This window comes from Dothidotthia symphoricarpi (assembly GCF_010015815.1).
Source record: "Dothidotthia symphoricarpi CBS 119687 unplaced genomic scaffold P153scaffold_6, whole genome shotgun sequence".
Taxonomy (NCBI): Eukaryota; Fungi; Ascomycota; class Dothideomycetes; order Pleosporales; family Dothidotthiaceae; genus Dothidotthia; species Dothidotthia symphoricarpi.
In genome coordinates this window covers 1,391,539-1,408,787 of record NW_022985013.1, presented here as the reverse complement: position 1 = coordinate 1,408,787, position 17,249 = coordinate 1,391,539, and the positions used below count along the sequence as shown (strand labels likewise).

General features: G+C 50.6%; 6 protein-coding genes across 6 annotated transcripts; 3 read left to right on the top strand and 3 right to left on the bottom strand.

Annotated features, from left to right (window-relative positions):
• The first annotated feature begins 1 nt into the window (after position 1).
• Positions 2-4,947, top strand: P153DRAFT_429982 (uncharacterized protein). Its single transcript, XM_033672811.1, has 3 exons — positions 2-345; positions 400-652; positions 703-4,947. The coding sequence occupies exons 1-3, from the start codon at positions 265-267 to the stop codon at positions 4,458-4,460; spliced, it is 4,092 nt and encodes a 1,363-aa protein (XP_033526143.1). The 5' UTR covers positions 2-264; the 3' UTR covers positions 4,461-4,947.
• A 422-nt stretch (positions 4,948-5,369) lies between these two features.
• P153DRAFT_429981 (uncharacterized protein) lies at positions 5,370-8,605 on the bottom strand (the record flags this gene model as incomplete). The annotated part of the gene is made up of 10 exons (XM_033672810.1): positions 5,370-5,770; positions 5,819-5,857; positions 5,906-6,020; positions 6,068-6,615; positions 6,668-6,757; positions 6,870-6,980; positions 7,032-7,453; positions 7,510-8,037; positions 8,088-8,437; positions 8,488-8,605. The coding sequence occupies 10 exons, from the start codon at positions 8,603-8,605 to the stop codon at positions 5,479-5,481; spliced, it is 2,613 nt and encodes an 870-aa protein (XP_033526142.1). The 3' UTR covers positions 5,370-5,478.
• A 799-nt stretch (positions 8,606-9,404) lies between these two features.
• P153DRAFT_355481 (uncharacterized protein) lies at positions 9,405-10,938 on the bottom strand (the record flags this gene model as incomplete). The annotated part of the gene is made up of 2 exons (XM_033666573.1): positions 9,405-9,428; positions 9,874-10,938. The coding sequence occupies 2 exons, from the start codon at positions 10,936-10,938 to the stop codon at positions 9,405-9,407; spliced, it is 1,089 nt and encodes a 362-aa protein (XP_033526141.1).
• Positions 10,939-12,490: 1,552 nt separating this feature from the next.
• Positions 12,491-12,979, top strand: P153DRAFT_202322 (uncharacterized protein). Its single transcript, XM_033662500.1, has one exon. It carries the CDS (start codon positions 12,579-12,581, stop codon positions 12,873-12,875), a length of 297 nt encoding a protein of 98 aa, XP_033526140.1. The 5' UTR covers positions 12,491-12,578; the 3' UTR covers positions 12,876-12,979.
• Positions 12,980-13,083: 104 nt separating this feature from the next.
• On the bottom strand, positions 13,084-15,420 carry P153DRAFT_286543 (P-loop containing nucleoside triphosphate hydrolase protein; the record flags this gene model as incomplete). The annotated part of the gene is made up of 1 exon (XM_033663474.1): positions 13,084-15,420. The coding sequence occupies one exon, from the start codon at positions 15,418-15,420 to the stop codon at positions 13,084-13,086; it is 2,337 nt and encodes a 778-aa protein (XP_033526139.1).
• Positions 15,421-15,791: 371 nt separating this feature from the next.
• Positions 15,792-17,207, top strand: P153DRAFT_365312 (elongation factor 1 beta subunit). The gene is made up of 3 exons (XM_033667802.1): positions 15,792-15,900; positions 16,121-16,536; positions 16,588-17,207. The coding sequence occupies exons 1-3, from the start codon at positions 15,821-15,823 to the stop codon at positions 16,815-16,817; spliced, it is 726 nt and encodes a 241-aa protein (XP_033526138.1). The 5' UTR covers positions 15,792-15,820; the 3' UTR covers positions 16,818-17,207.
• The last annotated feature ends 42 nt before the right edge of the window (positions 17,208-17,249 follow it).

Genomic DNA, 17,249 nt, shown 5'->3' with positions numbered 1-17,249 from the left:
CCCTCACACCACCGTACTGCTGTCGCCGCTACCTCGTGCACGTTACCGCTGCAAGCACTGCAATTCATAGGCCTCACAAACGTTGCGCTGAAGTCCAACGAATACGTCTTATTGCCCCTAGCATCATTATCTTGGGAATTGTCGAATAAGCCCCGTTTGCGATCGTAGCCACTACAGCTACTACCGGCTCGTCCGGTCTGCGTCGCAAGGCCTCATGCTTCGTGCGTGCTGAATTTACCGCGAAACACACCCCATGCTGCTTGAATGCCTCCAGTCCTGAATCCTTTCTTACGGGCCTTCTTTCGGAGCGCACTCCCTAGCCAGTGCTCCCCAGCCCAGCACCACGTATGCCACAGCCCCTATGCTCGAAAGCTCGGTTGCTGACAAACTCTATGACAGATACTTCTTGTCCCCACGACTGAAGTCCTTCTCACCTCGCGCGACTCCGACTCGAACATATCGTACGCTGATCTCAGCGGTTCCGAAGAGTTCCTAGCAAGCCATGTATTGCGCGTGCCGGGCGGGGTGGGCCCCAACAACCAAGTCAAGGATGCAGGGAGCTTCAGGGAGACGCGGGGGAAGGCTAAGCAGTTCACGACGTCGAACGGCCGGACGGTGATAGTCAAGGATGCCTTTATATACAGCAACAAGGGTGCGCAGGTGCAATTCCATGGGGACATGTCTAGCGCTGACAGGATGCAGGATTCAAGACGCTGAACCAAGCCCAGCTGCTGCACGACACTATCTTCTACCCTGACACCTTTGACGCTCAGCCTTGGATTGTCTACTTCATATCCCGTCCGCTGATCGGAACCTACGAAGCGACCCCGATCAAGCCTGTCATATTGGAAATCAAAAGACCTGTGGTCGCACAGCCATCCGCTTCAGCGAGCTCTTCCGCGGCCGCCAGTGCAGTTGCGCCGCGAAAGAAGGAGGTCAAGTCGTTTAGCGATCTGTTGAATCACTTCCCCATGATTGCGCGCCAGATGCAACCCGGTTTGGAGAGGCTGTTTAAGGAGTTTGGGAATGAGCTGGAGAAGCCCCTGCCTCCAACCCCATCACAAAGGTCACGCCCGTCTTCTATGAGCTCGCGCAGGCGAGGCTCAGTATCGTCAGCAGAAACTGCGCCCTTGTCAATGCATAGCAGCATGTCTCAAGGCCCAAATGGATTTATATCGACACTCGAAATTGGCGAAGAAGAGGACCAGATGCGAAACTCGCTGGAGACGGCGGTGACTGCTGCGATCGACTTGTTCCAGATGGTGGACAAGCAGCAACTATCATTGCTGGGCGCAACAACAGACTTGACAGGTCCGATTGTAGAACGTATGATTGAACGATACATCGCCGAGCAAGTGCACCATACGATACTGTTTCCGCGAATATGTGAAGCACGGCGTCGCGAAGACGTGGAGCTTGAGCGCCGAACGCGACAGATGGTGGACGTCGACATATCGCAAGTTGGGATCGACATCGGCGATGGTCGCAAAGGCAAGCAAGAGCTTGCGATCCGCCTCTCGAAAGCTGTGGACATATTCAAGAAGATGGGAGTTGCGGGAAGTCCACAGGAGATGTTGGAGACATTGCTTGCGGTTCAAAAACACATCACGATGCCCGACGTAGTAGCAGCTGCAGATGAGCCCCAAGCAAAGGCTTTGACCAACGGAGACCAGGTCTCGGAAAAGCCTAGTCATCTGCTCACGATCAACGCCGATACTTTGGTGTCACTTCTACTCATAGTTGTGATACGGGCTCCAGTTCGACATCTGCAGGCACGTCTCTCGTATATGCGTCATTTCATCTTCATCGACGACGTAGAGAGCGGTGAGATGGGGTACGCGCTCAGCACCTTCGAGGCTGTCTTGTCATACCTAGTACAGGATTCTGGAGGCTTGCGAAGAGCAAGTCGACGCAACCGCAACCTTTGGCAATCGACAAGGTCCGGCGATCTCGCTGCGATGAACGGCATCCTTGACCCTGACAGGGCGTATCACGAAAACACAGAGGAGGACACATCAGACGAGAGCGACGCTCCAGAAAGGGTTCGCCATCTACGATTTGCGGCAAGCATCTCGAATTTGTCTTTACTCGATGGGACCACAACGAACGGCGACGAAGAGCCGCGAAGAAAACATCGGAGTCGGTCTCGTAGTGAGCGTAAGAATGAGGACGGCCCACTAGCACATATCTTCCCCTTTCAACGAGCGCCAACACCCGCACTGCCAGATCGACCAAAACTGAAGAAGACCGTATCAATGGATTCGCGAAGCATGTCGAGCTGCTCTGCAACATCCTTCAGATCTCGCACGACTTTTGACTCTCGAATTAGCGGCATTGAGGGTGATACATCGATAGAGAAGCTTACCATGACTCAGGGACCTGGCGGGGAGTCTGTCCTGATGATGGCTGTCGAGAGCAAGCAAGACAAGGCGTTACATTATTTGTTGGCTCTGTCCGAGTACTACCCTCCAACCTTCGTGCTCGAAGATTGTAATAACGAAGGTACGACGTTGCTTAGTGCAGCTGTTCAGTTAGCACATGCAAGGACGACGAACGTTCTACTCACATACATCCTGGAGCATACGAGTCAGGAGACACTACGAGAGTATATTGCGAAACAAGACTCTAAGGGCAGGTGCATGGCACATTATCTTTTCCACCAACCGCGACTCATTGATCGCATTGGACACCTTCTTCCCTGGCGGTTGAGAGACAAGAATGGCCAAACTCCGCTTTTCGCGCTATGCAGGTCTTACGACCACGAGCAGTACTACGACATGGTAGACAAGGCGCTTTTGTCTGCTACTCGGGCACAGAAAGATGGGCAGATGTTACATCTCGACGAGCATGTTGATAACAAAGGCAACAGTCTAGTGCACATCATCACCGATCCTCAAATCGCGGTCAAGCTCCTCTATCGTTGTGATACGGACGTCAACGCCACCAACGACAGACAATTTACCCCCCTCATGGTAGCAAGCAAGTACGGGCGGACCGATATGGTTCGAGTGCTGTTCCAGGACCCGAGAGTCGATCTATCGTTCAAGGATGCACGTGGACTAACAGCTGTCGAGCTTGCCAAAGATGACGACGTACGCAATCGTATCGACGATCTCGTGTTGCTTTCAAACGAGCCTGGGTCTGATGGGCGAACTACCACCGTTGTCCGATCCTTCTTCGTCGAAGACGGTACGGTTAGACTTGTGCTCAAGTCCGGAGCACCTACAGGGAATGGCACCATCACAGTAACAACATGTCGCAGATCATCGCAAGACTTCGAAAACCTCGCAAAATGGCTTGCGCAAGAACACCCCGCTTCATGGTTACCAGCCGTCTCCAATCTAGCATCACCTTACCTTATCCCCTCCAGACCTTCCCGTGCAGTTCTGCGGGACATACAGCTGAGACTCGATGCATTTCTCAAAATCCTTCTCCGACACCCCACCTTTGCAACTCATGAGATGGTATGGGAGTTCTTCCTTGTTCCAGACATCGACTCTGCCTTGCTCTCTCAGAGGTCGGCTCGCAAAGCTGAACTCCGCATCGAGCGTCTTCGCGAAGAGTATGTTCCGATATACGATGTCCGGGAAGTCGAACTCTTCGTCCAACACGCACGAGAGAACGTGCGATCTCTTCACCACGCCTCGAAATCCGTCTTGCGTCGAACGAACAAGCTACGCTCAGCGTCGTCCGACCTCACCGATGCTGCTAGGCTTTCCAACACAGCCATTCACTCTCTCACCTTTTTGCCGGATAAGCACCTCAGAGCTATGGATCGATACACAAAGACCCTCGCCCAGAGCGAAGCAAGTCCTATATCCGGCTTCTACTACAACATGCATGCCATCTCCAGCACTATAACCGCAATCCTCACTTCTCTCTCCCGCCCCTCCACCCTCATATCCTCCATGTCAAGCACCCAAAAAGCAATCGACAGACACAATCTCTCCGTTCGCCGATCCGACCGCTGGCCCCTCGGCCTCCTCGACGACGCGCGCTCCCGAGTTCAACGCGATGCTCAGGATAAGATGGATAAGTCAAAGCTGGAACTTGCGGATCTGGGCAGGGAATTGAGATACACGCAGCAGGTTGTGGCAGGAGAACTGGCGAGCTGGCAGGAGAACCGTGTAGAGATGGGACGAACGGCGTTGAAAGAACTCGCAAAACGGATGGTTATCACAGAGCGCGCAAGGTTGGAGAGCATGAGGAGGGCCATTCGAGAGTTGAGAGGAAGCGGTAAAACAAACAGTTCGTCTGGAGATGCAGACCTGGTCGTGGATATGCATGTTGATGAAGCGGAAAGCCAGCGTGGTGTGCTGGAGGAGGTTGCAGATGATGAGGAAGATGACACTGCCGTCCCAGCTCAAACACCTCAACCTGAAGAGATAGTCAACGGAGACGACCATCCCGCAGACGATGAGCGTTCCCTTGACAGCGAATCTACGGAAGAATCACATTAGGCTGGCGAGCCTAGCATATCCGCGCTAGAACGACGACATGTATAGCTTTCGCCGTGCTAGCTACACTCTCGACTACTGGTCCTCACTTGAATAGATAGGCTTGGGACAAATAATGAATGAGGATTGAGTTTAAATCAGCGATGGCGTTCATGTAATGGAACAAGTAGCGACACAATTAGTCTTTTTTCTCTGGGCACGCAAAGAAGACCCAGGTCTTGTCGTCGGATTCTGAAGTAGAATAGTGTCGACCTAGGTAGCGATTATGTTTGCCCATTCAGGATATGCTTTCGGTGATGTTTTGCTTCTCTTATGAGGTATTGTTCACAATGTGGTGAGATGGAGGTAGGGCCGCTGCACTGTCACTGCTTTGTCTGGACTTGGAGGTTTTGCTGCGAAGTTCACGACAACACACCATGTCAGACGCGTTTTGAGGTGTATTAAACAACTATAAGGGCCTCGGAAGGAGTCTGGTCGTGCGTCACATTACATCTGACTACCAAGTAGCAGGAACAACAGACTTCTTCTACTTCGCCTCCGTATCCGCTTTCTGCCATTCGTCCACATCGCCCACCACTCTGTTTCGATTGACCCGCCAGTCACCTCTTTCAACTATCACAAGCCAAACTCTTCAGCACATGGACAAGCCGCACTCGATCTCCTTTGTAATGATAGTCTGTGACTCGGTGCCGGCTTTGTTCCGTTGAAGCAGTAGTCCGCATTCGTCAGTTTGAGAAGGGTCACAAATATCCGCGTTGTAGCATAGGTTCTCAACTATTAAGATGTATTTGTATGCTTCACACGATTTAGATCTAGACAAGTCACAACATGGTAGTCTTGGACATAAAATACTGACCATGCCTATACTCACAAAATGTCTAATCACAGACCATCACTGATGACTAACTCACTCATCGTCTCGAACTCAGAGTTGGATAGATAACCCATCTTACTACGTTTTTGTGCCAAAAAGAACTCGAAATGGCCATGGGTGTGTTACGATAGTTGGAGTGATGTACAGCTACAAGCGTGAATCTGATGTCGTGGAAGCCGTCAAGATCTCTGCCAGAGTCTTCTTTGGATCTCGATACACATCTGCTTCCAGAAAACCCCTAGCAATTTGTTCCTTGTACGTGGTTAGATGGTTCATCAAGAGGGTTGGGAACTGGCTCACTGCTTCCTCCAGTTCCGCAGCTTCCTCTTCTGGCATCTGACAGCATGCAGATACCAGATCTTCACCTCTCATAGCAATAAGTATGAGATCCTCGGCGCGTTGTACAATTTCTGCAGGCACTCCATTCATGGCGGCACAGCTATGGGATGTTAGAAGTGACGTGATCGAAGAACATCTTTCATCTTACCAGGTACCAAAACTGGACGTACTGCGCCCGTCGCGGAAACTTGACATTGTCAGTATAGTTCGAACTCGTTCTACTATTCCAACTCACTTGTAGAGATATGTTATCTGATCATTGACTTCTGATGCTTCGGAGTCAACTCGCACTTCCATATGTCCAAACGCGAGGGCAGGCCTTGGCTTGAGAAAACCCATTTCGAAAATCTCTGCTATGTGTCAGGCGAACATCAACGTACCAAGGTAACAAACTCACCATGGAAGTGAGTGGCACCAATAACCTTGGGTCTCTCATTTCCCAAACTTATCAAATGTTCCATGACTGCGCAGGCCAGTCCCGCCCCATCACTGGACTCTGTACCCTTGCCAAATTCGTCTATGATAAGCAGGCTTCTGCGTGTAGCCAGATTCAAGGCGAGTGAGATTTGCTGTAGGTCAATCATGAAGGCGCTCTGAACCCGAGAGACTGTTTCTCGTGTAGTGACTCGAGAGAGAATTTTGTCCGTCAGTCCAATCTTCGCACTTTCCGCTGGTACGAAGCTTCCGACATGCGCCATGAAAACGATCAGGGCCACTTGCTTTAGGTAAACACTCTTCCCCGAGTAATTCGGTCCTGTCAAGACAAGCATACTCGGACTACTCTCGGGCTCGTAAACGCGGCGATGTGAGGAAACGACTTGATGAGAGCTTGCCACGTCGTGTTGCTGGCTGGAGTTATCATGAGACGCATCCTCACCTGGTCCGCCAACTAGGAGAGCGTCGTTCGGGACAAAGGAAGAGACAGTAAGCTCTTGAAGCATATGACTATCTCTGGAGTTAGTAACCTAGCCCTAATTACCACAAACACGTCACTGACCGTCCGGCTTTGATGTGTATGACGTTTTCGTGTGTCATCCGGGGACGGCAAAGGTTGTACATCTTCGCACCCTGTGCGAGCGCTAACAAACTGGCACATAAGTCAGAACTTCTATCAATAATCTTACGAGAAGCTTTACCTGTCCAGCTCTCCACAGATATCCGAACATGAAGTCAGCAATTCTTCATATTGGAGCACATACTGAGCCAATTCGTGGCTAATCTCGATCTCGCGGTCAGATATCATGCCATAGACGTCACCAAAATGATCGTCCATTTCTCGCATCTCGTTGTTCTTGAAATACACCTGTGTCCTGGTGCTAGTCAGCCTTTGTTCACTATTTAAATGACAGACTATAACGCACTCGGTCGAAAACATCCTCTCCCAGGGGTTGTCAAATCCGCCGTCATAGATTGCGACACCAGTTGCGGGATCGGTTGGTACTGTAACTAGAAACCCAATCTGTGGGAAGTAAATCACATTTAAGGATGCTCGGACGTCCGATGGCATCTTCTCAGACAGCTTGCTTGCAACCTGATTGAGAAAGTCTTCCAATCCATCAAGAGTTCTCTTCATCTCGTCGAGTTCTTCGTCGATACCAGGAAGTATAACAGTCCGAACTTCTTGTGCAGACTTGTCGAAATCCACAGTCTCGCTGATCTTCCGACCGACTTGAGCTAAAGGGTAGCCTTCGAACTTCTCAAACACCTTGGTTCTTATAGCCAGAGTTTCACCGCCGTGGATTTCTTGAAAAGTGTCTTTGATCTTCAGAGCATGGAACGCAAACTAGACATCGACGTTAGTTGTGCAGAGATGTGGAAATGAGGAGTTGAAAAACTTACCCCTCTGATAGATGTCCAAACGCTTTTCGAGAAACCACCCTTCCCCTTTGTAGAGCCTCCAATGCCTTTTCTGAGATTGATCATCATGATGCGCATGTTGCTGATATTTTTCATGTTTGCAACAAGACCGTTCATAGGAGAACCGTTGTCCGTACGCACCAAAACACTGACTGTGTCCAGACGCTCATTGATGACATCGAGATTCAGGCTGGGACGGAGAAAGTACTGACGGAGTAGGAATCTTCCCTGTGGTGTTCGAGCGAGGTGATGAAAGAGACCATACACGGACAAACCCTCTTTTGCCCCGGAGCTAGCCTTCGGCCCTCGATTGTGCGAGTGCGGATGTGACTCTGCATCCATGATCTGCAGGGAGTGAAGAGTATCGGCATTGACGAACATTGTTTCGCGAAGGCTGAACATCTCCAGTGTGGAGACGCGAAACATCAGGTGTGCTGCATGGTCGTCTGGGAGATATGCAGCAGCGCGTCTGCGTTGCAAATACGAAAGAAGTGCACCGGCACAACCCACCTAACCACACGTTAGCTTTTGTGATGAATTGATCAGAGCATGACGCGTACCGTAATTCGGCTCTCCATATCGATCCACCCAGCAAGGCGAAGCAGTTGCCCCTGTTGGCCAGCGGTGCTTTCTTCGTCATGATGATCAACTGCTACGTGCTCCCCAGGAACGTTGAACTTGACTCGAGTGCCGTCGTCTAGACCCAGTCTCAGCCCCACAAGCTTAATTCTCGCCGCATCGTAACCAAACTCGCTGGGCGGTCTTACTTCCAACAGGAATGGACAGCGGAATTGGTCGTTATCGCCGCTCACAGACTGACGACTCCTCGCCTCTGGGTCGAACCGATCAATCACTACGTCGTCAATCTTCGTTGACACAAGGATGACTGTAGGATCAACAAATGTCTTTACTGTGTAATTATGAGTTCTCTCACAAAGACCTGAATCTGACTATGCTTACAAGTATCAACAATATCGACGTCCGCGACCTGAATGTCTTCCATGAAAAACAACTTCTCATCCCTAGCAACATAGTAGCAACACCCTACTGTACCGCGAGGTGTCAAGTCAACAGCCATGACGATTTCACTGAGTGTGTCATCGTTGTCGTTCCGGAGTTCAGGATCAGGAATGCGATGCCTCACTTCAGAAGGAGCGGGAGTAGAATTGGCGGCCGAAGTTTGTCCTCTGTGACGCTGTACTCGATTTCTGACAGGCTCTGCTATTGCGGTTGATGTCAAACGAGATGTTGAGCGGCGCGAACGAATGGAGCCTGAGGTGCGTTGGCTGCGATTGGTACTATGGTTACTGCGCAGTGAAGCAGGACTGCGACCACTCTCACGCCGATACGGCATCTTAAACGGTGGCTTGCGCGACATCGCGAGAGTGGCAATGCACTCAATGATGCGTGAGGTGAGTGGTGTGGGAGTTGATGTATAAGACCGGAGATACAGAAGAGGAAGTCGCGACAGGCGCAACGCGACCCACGCGTGCCTTCCGCCGGATGAAAAATCGGGAAGTATAAGTATACAAATAGTTGCGTAGTCGCTATAGCAGTTGCAGTACCTCTCTTTTGGTTAGTTGAAATACTAGGAACCAAGGTGTAGTGAGATCATCTAACAGCTAAACGACTACATGGAATCTTTGTAACTTATCAACTGTAGATGTTACTAGTTTTCGCTCAGCCTGGTTGATCTATGGGCATTTCTCCTGTCGTTTAATTGAGCTCGAAGTAGACATATCGAACGAGAAGGGGATAAAGATCAGACATCAACTGGTATCGTATATACACCAGAAACATCTAATCTACCAAACGCCAACAATGCTACATGGCGATACATGGTACACATTTGCTCGGCTGTGATCTTGTTCTGGAAATCAGTACCCGTCTATTCCGTTCATCTTCACAAAGGTCATGTATACGATTGGATGTGACGAAAATGGGTAGTAAAGATGTAGTCATGTATTGGATATCTCTGAGCAGTGGCTCGCTTCATCTCCTCGATCAGAGAAGCAACTTCTCCCTCCAACTCTTCTGGTTTTCTCTCGACACGTTGTAGGCAGAGATCTACTGCTTATACCAATCCGTGTTGTAGAATCTCTCTCTTGTGGTATGCGACCCCCCACTCCCGAAACACTCGTTGTTTGTCGCTTACATCGGTGCAATGAGAGTCCACAAGTTGTCGGCCGAGACACCAAAACCAACCTCCCAGTCACCCTCCTTGATCATCTTCCTGCTCAAGAGTTTGCCCGTCGCCTCATCTTTCAGGATAACTCGATCTTTTGTGCAGAGTACGCGACCAACAGACTGTTTTTGGTAACGTTCATCACAATGGACAAGACGTACCTTTGCAAGCTCAGAACCTTTGCCTTGCGACGCGCTCAAGCCCAACTGGCCTGATGCACAACCCGTTGTAGGTACTACAACATTGACTACCATACCGAAGTGCACAAGATCCACCTTCCCACTCTGTTTCTCGCTCATAGAAAGGCCCCCTTGACCCGGCAAAGAAACGAAGGAAAGGACGCTACCACGACATCCAGCTTGGGATATGCGCGGACGGACAGCGTTGTTGAGTGTCTTTTTCTTATCATAGTGGCGCCACGTTCGATACGCTCCGCCGGCAGCCCAACCAATAGGGCCGGAAACAGCAACTACTGCCGTTCCAGCTGTCCATCCGATGCCCTTGATTGCCTTGGCTCCGACCGTTTTCTCTGCAGGCGCTCCCGGGATTTCGAGAGAACCTCGATCGGCCGGTAGGCGGAGGTGATAGGTAGCTGATCCAACGGGCGCTCCACTGAGACATAACCGCACAGGCTGGAAACGCTGTTCCGCGACCATCAGTTGGTGCGCATCGTCTAGCCTCATGGCGGCATGAACTAATCTCAGGAGCGAGCCGGGCGTGGAAGTGGCCATGTATTGTGTCGTCGTGCAGTACAAGGCGAGAACTTCCAGACCTGATTCAATCGAGGCTTGCACATTTAGGTTCCATGCTAATGGTGAGCTACCAGACGGCCCCCCAGCTGCACACTGAAGAGTCTCGACAAGTCGCTGCGTCGTACGGATGATACGGTATGATTGTGTGCTCAGATATGCTTCGGGGTCTTCATACGGAGGTGGTGCGTCTTCGTCCAACTTGAAAGGTTGGTTGTCTCGACGTCCAACGTGTGCTGCTTGTTTGATTTCGGAGATATCGAGATTCTGAACAGCACTGATGAACGGCTGAACCAAATGCAATATCTCTTGGATATCGAGCACACGAGCCCAGTTATCCTCGTCGTATAATGTCTCTTGGCCGTTGTGAGCTCTGAATGATGGTTGCGCAGGGGTCTTCAGGTATGCGTTGATTGCAGCACTGGCAGCACTCCCGGCTGCCTGCATCAAGGCATAGGTTACTATGAATGCTGGCATGGCTGCTAAGTCTTTGATAGACGTAAAAATGTATGGTTTTGTTGAAGTGCTTCTCAATAGATGAAGATTTATGCTTCAAGCTGTAGGTACGCTGAGACTTATATTTACTAAACTTGAACAAGGCTGATGAGCTTATCGCCGTTCACGTTCGCCGTCCATGTTCGCCGTCCACGTTCGCCGACTAACGTTCGCCGGCCATATTCCAAGATGGGACACGTCCGATGAAGCTAAATTGCCTGCAGTTCGTCGGAACTTTCGATCATCCAATCGTATGCCGTCGTTTAGCGAGTCTTTCAGCCTTCTCAGAATGTTATCGTCTACCAATACATTAGCGTGAGCAAATCAAGCTCCCAAGCCTCATGTGCACCTTGATTTTGCGCTCATATTGGTGGAGGCACAGTCTCGAACCTTCTCACGACGAAACCTAGGCTGTGCAATAGAGCCGAAGCTTTGCTCAACGGTATCTATATGGCTTATGTGGCGCTCTTATGCGCAACAAGCGTTCGCTAAGAGTTCAGCTTGCGGGGCGGGCCTTAGTCTAGAGAGATCGTCAGGGCCTCGGATGTATGCTCCATGCGGGGTTGACTCAGCCGAAGGTTTTCGCAGTCCATGTTCATGCATCATCAAGATCCGGGGACCAACTTAGTCCGCTGCAAGCGATCATATCCATAATCCTCCAACAATACATACCCATGTCGTGTAGTTTCTACAGCCCCGAGGCCTTCGGCGTTCACTAATGTAACTAGGCAGCCGTGTTCACGCTGTGTTTTTCAGCTGAACTACCCATGCATCTAGGAATGGTGTCATGGGACAGTCATTTGAGCGCGATAAGACACGGTCGGCTTAAATATGTTGGAGTCCAATACGCCCAGTTCACCTCAGTTACTATACAACTTATCCAACTGCCGAACTCAATTTGCAACGACTGAATCCCTCCCATACCTGACCAACCCTGATGGATATAATCCTCGTCCTCATCAAACACATCATATCTCTCCTCTTCAAACAATACTTCACCCCCGCACCCCACGAGAAAACCTCACCACCTGAAATCTCAAAAATGTCCAACCCAGCCCCACAACGCCAAACCATCCTCTCCTCACACGCCAACATAACGCTCCACAATACTGCCCTGCTCCAGCCTGTCTCAATTCGCCCTCCAACAGGCGTTACGCACTTCGCTACATCGCAGGCACAAAACACGATCCAGCAACCAACTTACTCGGGCATGGACGCGAAGAAGAGAATTGTGTTAGCTGGCCTGGCGGGCGGTATCCAGAGTGGTACTAAGGCGTATGGTCAAGCGCAAATCATTGATGAACAGTATAGGAGAGCGCAGCAGGATGATATTGTGAAGACGGTGTTTTCAGGGGTTGGAACGATAGTGGGTCTTCTTTGAGGCAAGGCGGTGGGAAACAAAGAGCCTTAGGTTGATGCTAGCGATCAGATACAAATTGATATATGGCTGACAGCTTCCATCTCTCCTTCTCAGAGTTGTACTGACTAAAGCCTCAAAGGCTTTCCCAGTTCCGTATCCCCTCCTCCCCAACCCCTCCACGATCCTCTACACACGTCTGATTTCTCCAATCCAATACAAAATTGTAGCATGCTCATTGTGGAGCTCTGATTAAAAGCGTAACATGCATGCTTTTGGACATCTATACTTGCTCGTATCCTTAACATATCTAGACACCATAAGCTCCGCAGATCCACCGACCCAATGCAAAAAGGACCAGCTGGGTCAACTCCCATATACTTTCACTTGGGATCTTACCATTCAGGACCGTATCACTCAAGACTTTACCTTTCGAGATCATACCGCTGGGGGCTATGTTGGTATGACTATCACTCGGAACATGTCGAGATGTTTTGGACCGGGAATCTTTGACGTGATTGTTGTTCGCATAAATTCTCGCATAAATTTCGTGTCCCAATAAGGGAACTCTGCTATCCTAATTTCTAACGGCGTTTCTCAGAGCCCGATATTGATATTGCTTCGCTTCGCTACGCAATAAACAACTGAGTGGAGAAGGAATCTGACCCACTGAACGCCAATAATGCTACATTTTGTACAGTGGGGAGTACATGCCGACTTCTATCATACAATCATATCATCGTTAGTACAACTCAAAGAAATTGCCCTCTTCAACTTGAAGAGGTTGCGGCCACAATCAGGCCAGACCCATCGTCGCGGATGGCTACTTTAGCTGTATCACCACTCCGAATCTCACCCCTAATTATCTTGTCTGCCAGGCCATTACCGATCTCTTTCGCAATCAACCTGTTCAGCGGTCGCGCGCCATACTTTGGATCGTAGCCACGATCACAGAGCCACTGCTTAGCTTCGTCTGAGCAGTCAAGGGAAATTCTACGGTCGTCCAACCGTTGCTGGAGCTCCTTCAACCTGATATCTACGATATCTCTAAGCGCTTCACGGGAGAGCCGTCGAAAGATGATGAACTCGTCGATTCGGTTGAGGAACTCAGGCGCGTATGTGGCGGATACAATGTCCATGACAGCGTTGCGGATTGCTGGGGAGATCTCGCCCGAATCGTTGTCGACCCCATCGATAGTGTCGTCTCCAACAATAAGGTTTGAGCCAAGATTCGACGTCATGACTATGATAGTGTTGCGGAAGTCAACCTTGCGGCCCTGCGCATCCGTTAAGAAGCCCTCATCCAGAACTTGAAGGAGGAGCGTTGAGATGTCTTTATGCCCTTTCTCCCACTCGTCGAAGAGAAGGACGGCATAAGGCTTTCGTCGCACTGCTTCCGTGAGTTGGCCAGCGTCTTCATATCCAACGTAACCGGCAGGCGATCCAATGAGTCTAGACACAGTATGTTTCTCGCTGAACTCGCTCATGTCGAACCGTATGACGGCCTGAGGTGTGCTGAAAAGATACTCTGCCAACCTCTTGCAGACCTCAGTCTTGCCGACCCCCGTAGGGCCGTTGAACATGAAGGATGCTATGGGACGGTTTTCGCCACTGAGGCCAGCTCTCTGTAGGCGAATGGCGTTCGCAACAGCGGTTAGCGCTTCATCCTGGCCTTTGAGATATTGACGCAGGGAATCTTCCATATGGATAAGCTTCTCGCTTTCTCCACTATTCAGCTTGGAGAGAGGGATGCCGGTGGTGCGCGAGACGACAGACGCAATGTCTTCGGCGGTAACAGAGTCGTGCAACAGTGATTCTGGTCTCGCGCCCGAAGCCGCGTCTTCGTCACTGGGGAGTTTCTGCTCCAATTCTGGAATTCGGCTGTATTGGAGTTCACCCGCTTTGGCGAAGTTGCCTTCTCGTCGTGCCTGTTCAAGCTCCATTTTGGCCTTTTCGAGATTTTCCTGAGCATTCTTGATTTCGTCCAACTCCGCACGCTCTTTCTCCCATTTCTCAGTCAGTATCTTGACTTCGTCTTGCTTCTGCGTCAATGTTTGTTGCAAACGCTCTCGTCGTTCCTTGCTGGCGATGTCGGTTTCTTTGCGAAGTGATTCCAACTCGATTTGAATTGTCACGATTTGACGATCGAGCTCCTGTATCGCATCTGGCTTGCTTTCTTGCTGCAAGCGTAGTGCACTGGCGGCCTCGTCAACCAAATCGATTGCCTTATCAGGGAGAAAGCGATCCGTAATGTATCGATTGCTGTAAGAAGCGGCAGCCACCAGAGCATTGTCAGTGATACGCACACCATGATGCACCTCGTATCGTTCCTTGATACCACGCAATATTGATATGGTATCCGTCACGGTGGGTTCCCCAACCACAATGGGCTGGAAGCGCCTCGCTAGAGCCGCGTCTTTTTCGATGAGTCGGTATTCGTTCAGTGTTGTGGCGCCGCAGAGTTGGAGTTCACCGCGACTGAGCGCAGGCTTCAGAAGATTGCTAGCATCGATACTACCTTCTGCCTTGCCAAGACCTAGAAGTGTATGCAGTTCGTCAACAAAGAGTATCACGCCCTTCTTCGCATCCTCCACTTCTTTCAGGACCTTCTTTAGTCGCTCCTCGAAATCACCCCGAAACTTGGCACCTGCGATGAGAGACCCGAGGTCGAGCGATATGACGCGTTTGTCTTTTATTGACTCCGGGACGTCCCCTCTGACAATACGTTGGGCCAATCCTTCGAGAATGGCCGTCTTGCCCGTGCCCGCACTACCAATTACGACTGGATTATTCTTGGTTCGTCGCGATAGGATTTGTATAGTTCTCTGAATCTCTCCATCTCGTCCGATGACTGGATCTAGCTTGCCATCACGTGCTCGTGCTGTGAGGTCGACTCCGTATTGTTCCAAAGCGGGCTTCTCAGGCTCACCACTCATGTCCATGCGATGAGTTCCTCCTGGGGGATGTGGCCGTCCATTGGCATAGCTTCTTATCGACTGTTGAGGGCGAATGATGGGAAGACGACATAGTGGCAACGGTCGTGTGGGAACTTGGCGGGGAGAAAGGACAAGACGCCTTACAGCAAGGCGTGTTTTACTTGTTAGCATTTTGGCAAAAAGTTCCACGATGCAGCGGACGGGCAAGGCATCGTTTTATTGTGTTCGATGTTGCGCGAGCACAGGCTTCGTCGAAACTACGGGATGATTCGATGATCTTCCAAAACCATGAGCAACGTTTCTGAAGCAACTAGACTCCAGACTTGATATCATGCGACATGAAAAAACCGCATGCAGTCAACATCGCGAGACATACTATGATCACACCTCGAAAGCAACGCGTAGTCACGACGTTCAGAGGAGCAGTGGACGCACGTGCGGCTAGTTGATCTTGGCACTTTCTCCACTAGCGCGCTCGGACACCTAATTTCTTCCACGTCTAAAAGTCTGCGGCTACCCCTTCTCCAACTCACACTACCAAACTTTTGCACACAGAAACTCTACTGCAAACATGGGCTTCACCGATTTCATCTCCGACGCGGGCCTCACCCTCTTGAACAACTGGGTCAGGACTCGCAGCTACGTCGTTGGGTAAGTTGCTACCCCACCACCCCTCGCTTTCTGTTGTGTTTTCGCGCACCACCCCACCTCGATGTTATGATGAAAAATTTTGGTCCGTGTTAATGAGGCGGCTTAAGACCCCGCTATCTGAATACAAACCCAAGCGCTTGTCGCAACTCTGACCCATCTCTTTGTTCATGCTGCTTTCTCACCAGACACTATGAGGAGTCATCAGCTAACAGAGACACAGCTACACTCCATCGCAGGCCGATGTGAAGGTCTTCCAGCAGCTCAAGGAGGCTCCTGCCGCCGAGAAGTTCCCATACGCCGCGCGCTGGTACAGCCACGTCGCCACCTTCGAGAGCGAGTTCAGCGCTCTCCCTGGTGACCCCACCAAGGAGTACACTGCCTACGGCCCCGAGTCCTCTGACTTGACCGTCAACCCCGCCAAGGCCCCCGAGAAGGAGGCTGAGAAGGGTGCTGAGAAGGAGGTTGCGGCTGAGGATGACGATGACGAGGTCGACCTGTTCGGCAGTGACGACGAGGAGGAGGATGCCGAGGCCGAGAGGGTGAAGCAGGAGCGTCTGGCCGAGTACAACAAAAAGAAGGCTGGCAAGGTAAAGCCCGCTGCCAAGTCTATCGTCACTCTGGACGTTAAGCCATGGGGTACGTTCATCTACATTTCTGTACTAAAACGAAACGCTAACAAACTCGTAGATGACGAGACAAACATGGACGAGCTTAAGGCCAACGTTCTTTCCATTGAGAAAGACGGTCTTGTCTGGGGTGGCTCCAAGTTGGTCGCTGTCGGTTTCGGTATCAAGAAGCTGCAGATCAACTTGGTCATCGAGGACGACAAGGTCTCTCTTGACGAGCTGCAGCAGCAGATCGAGGAGTTCGAGGACCACGTCCAGTCCACCGACGTTGTTGCCATGCAGAAGTTGTAGACGTTGGTCTACCGACACTCTTTACGAGGTTCCCGCACGTTGACGGCGGCGAGTCTTATGATTATGATATGATGAACGGGGCATGATGTGGTAACGTTTGACGTCTTCATGAGCTTCCGCTAGACGAAAATAACGACACAGTGGCCCTGCCACCTTCCTATATGGAACTGATGACCCTAAAATCCTTCCAAACTGTGCATCTGCTGTATACTCGCTTGATTCCGATCGCATTCTGCATCGACGACTAGCAAAGGTGAGGTTGACATCAATGGAAATGGTAAGGTCATAGGTCTCTTTCATCGTGTCCCATTATATATATCTCATGAAGCGTGGTATCTCGTACACCTTCTGTCCATAGCAAATATCAACTCAGCATGAAGCATATCACTATTAATTTCCCTATGGCTCACTACTTGAACAACGTCGTCTGAC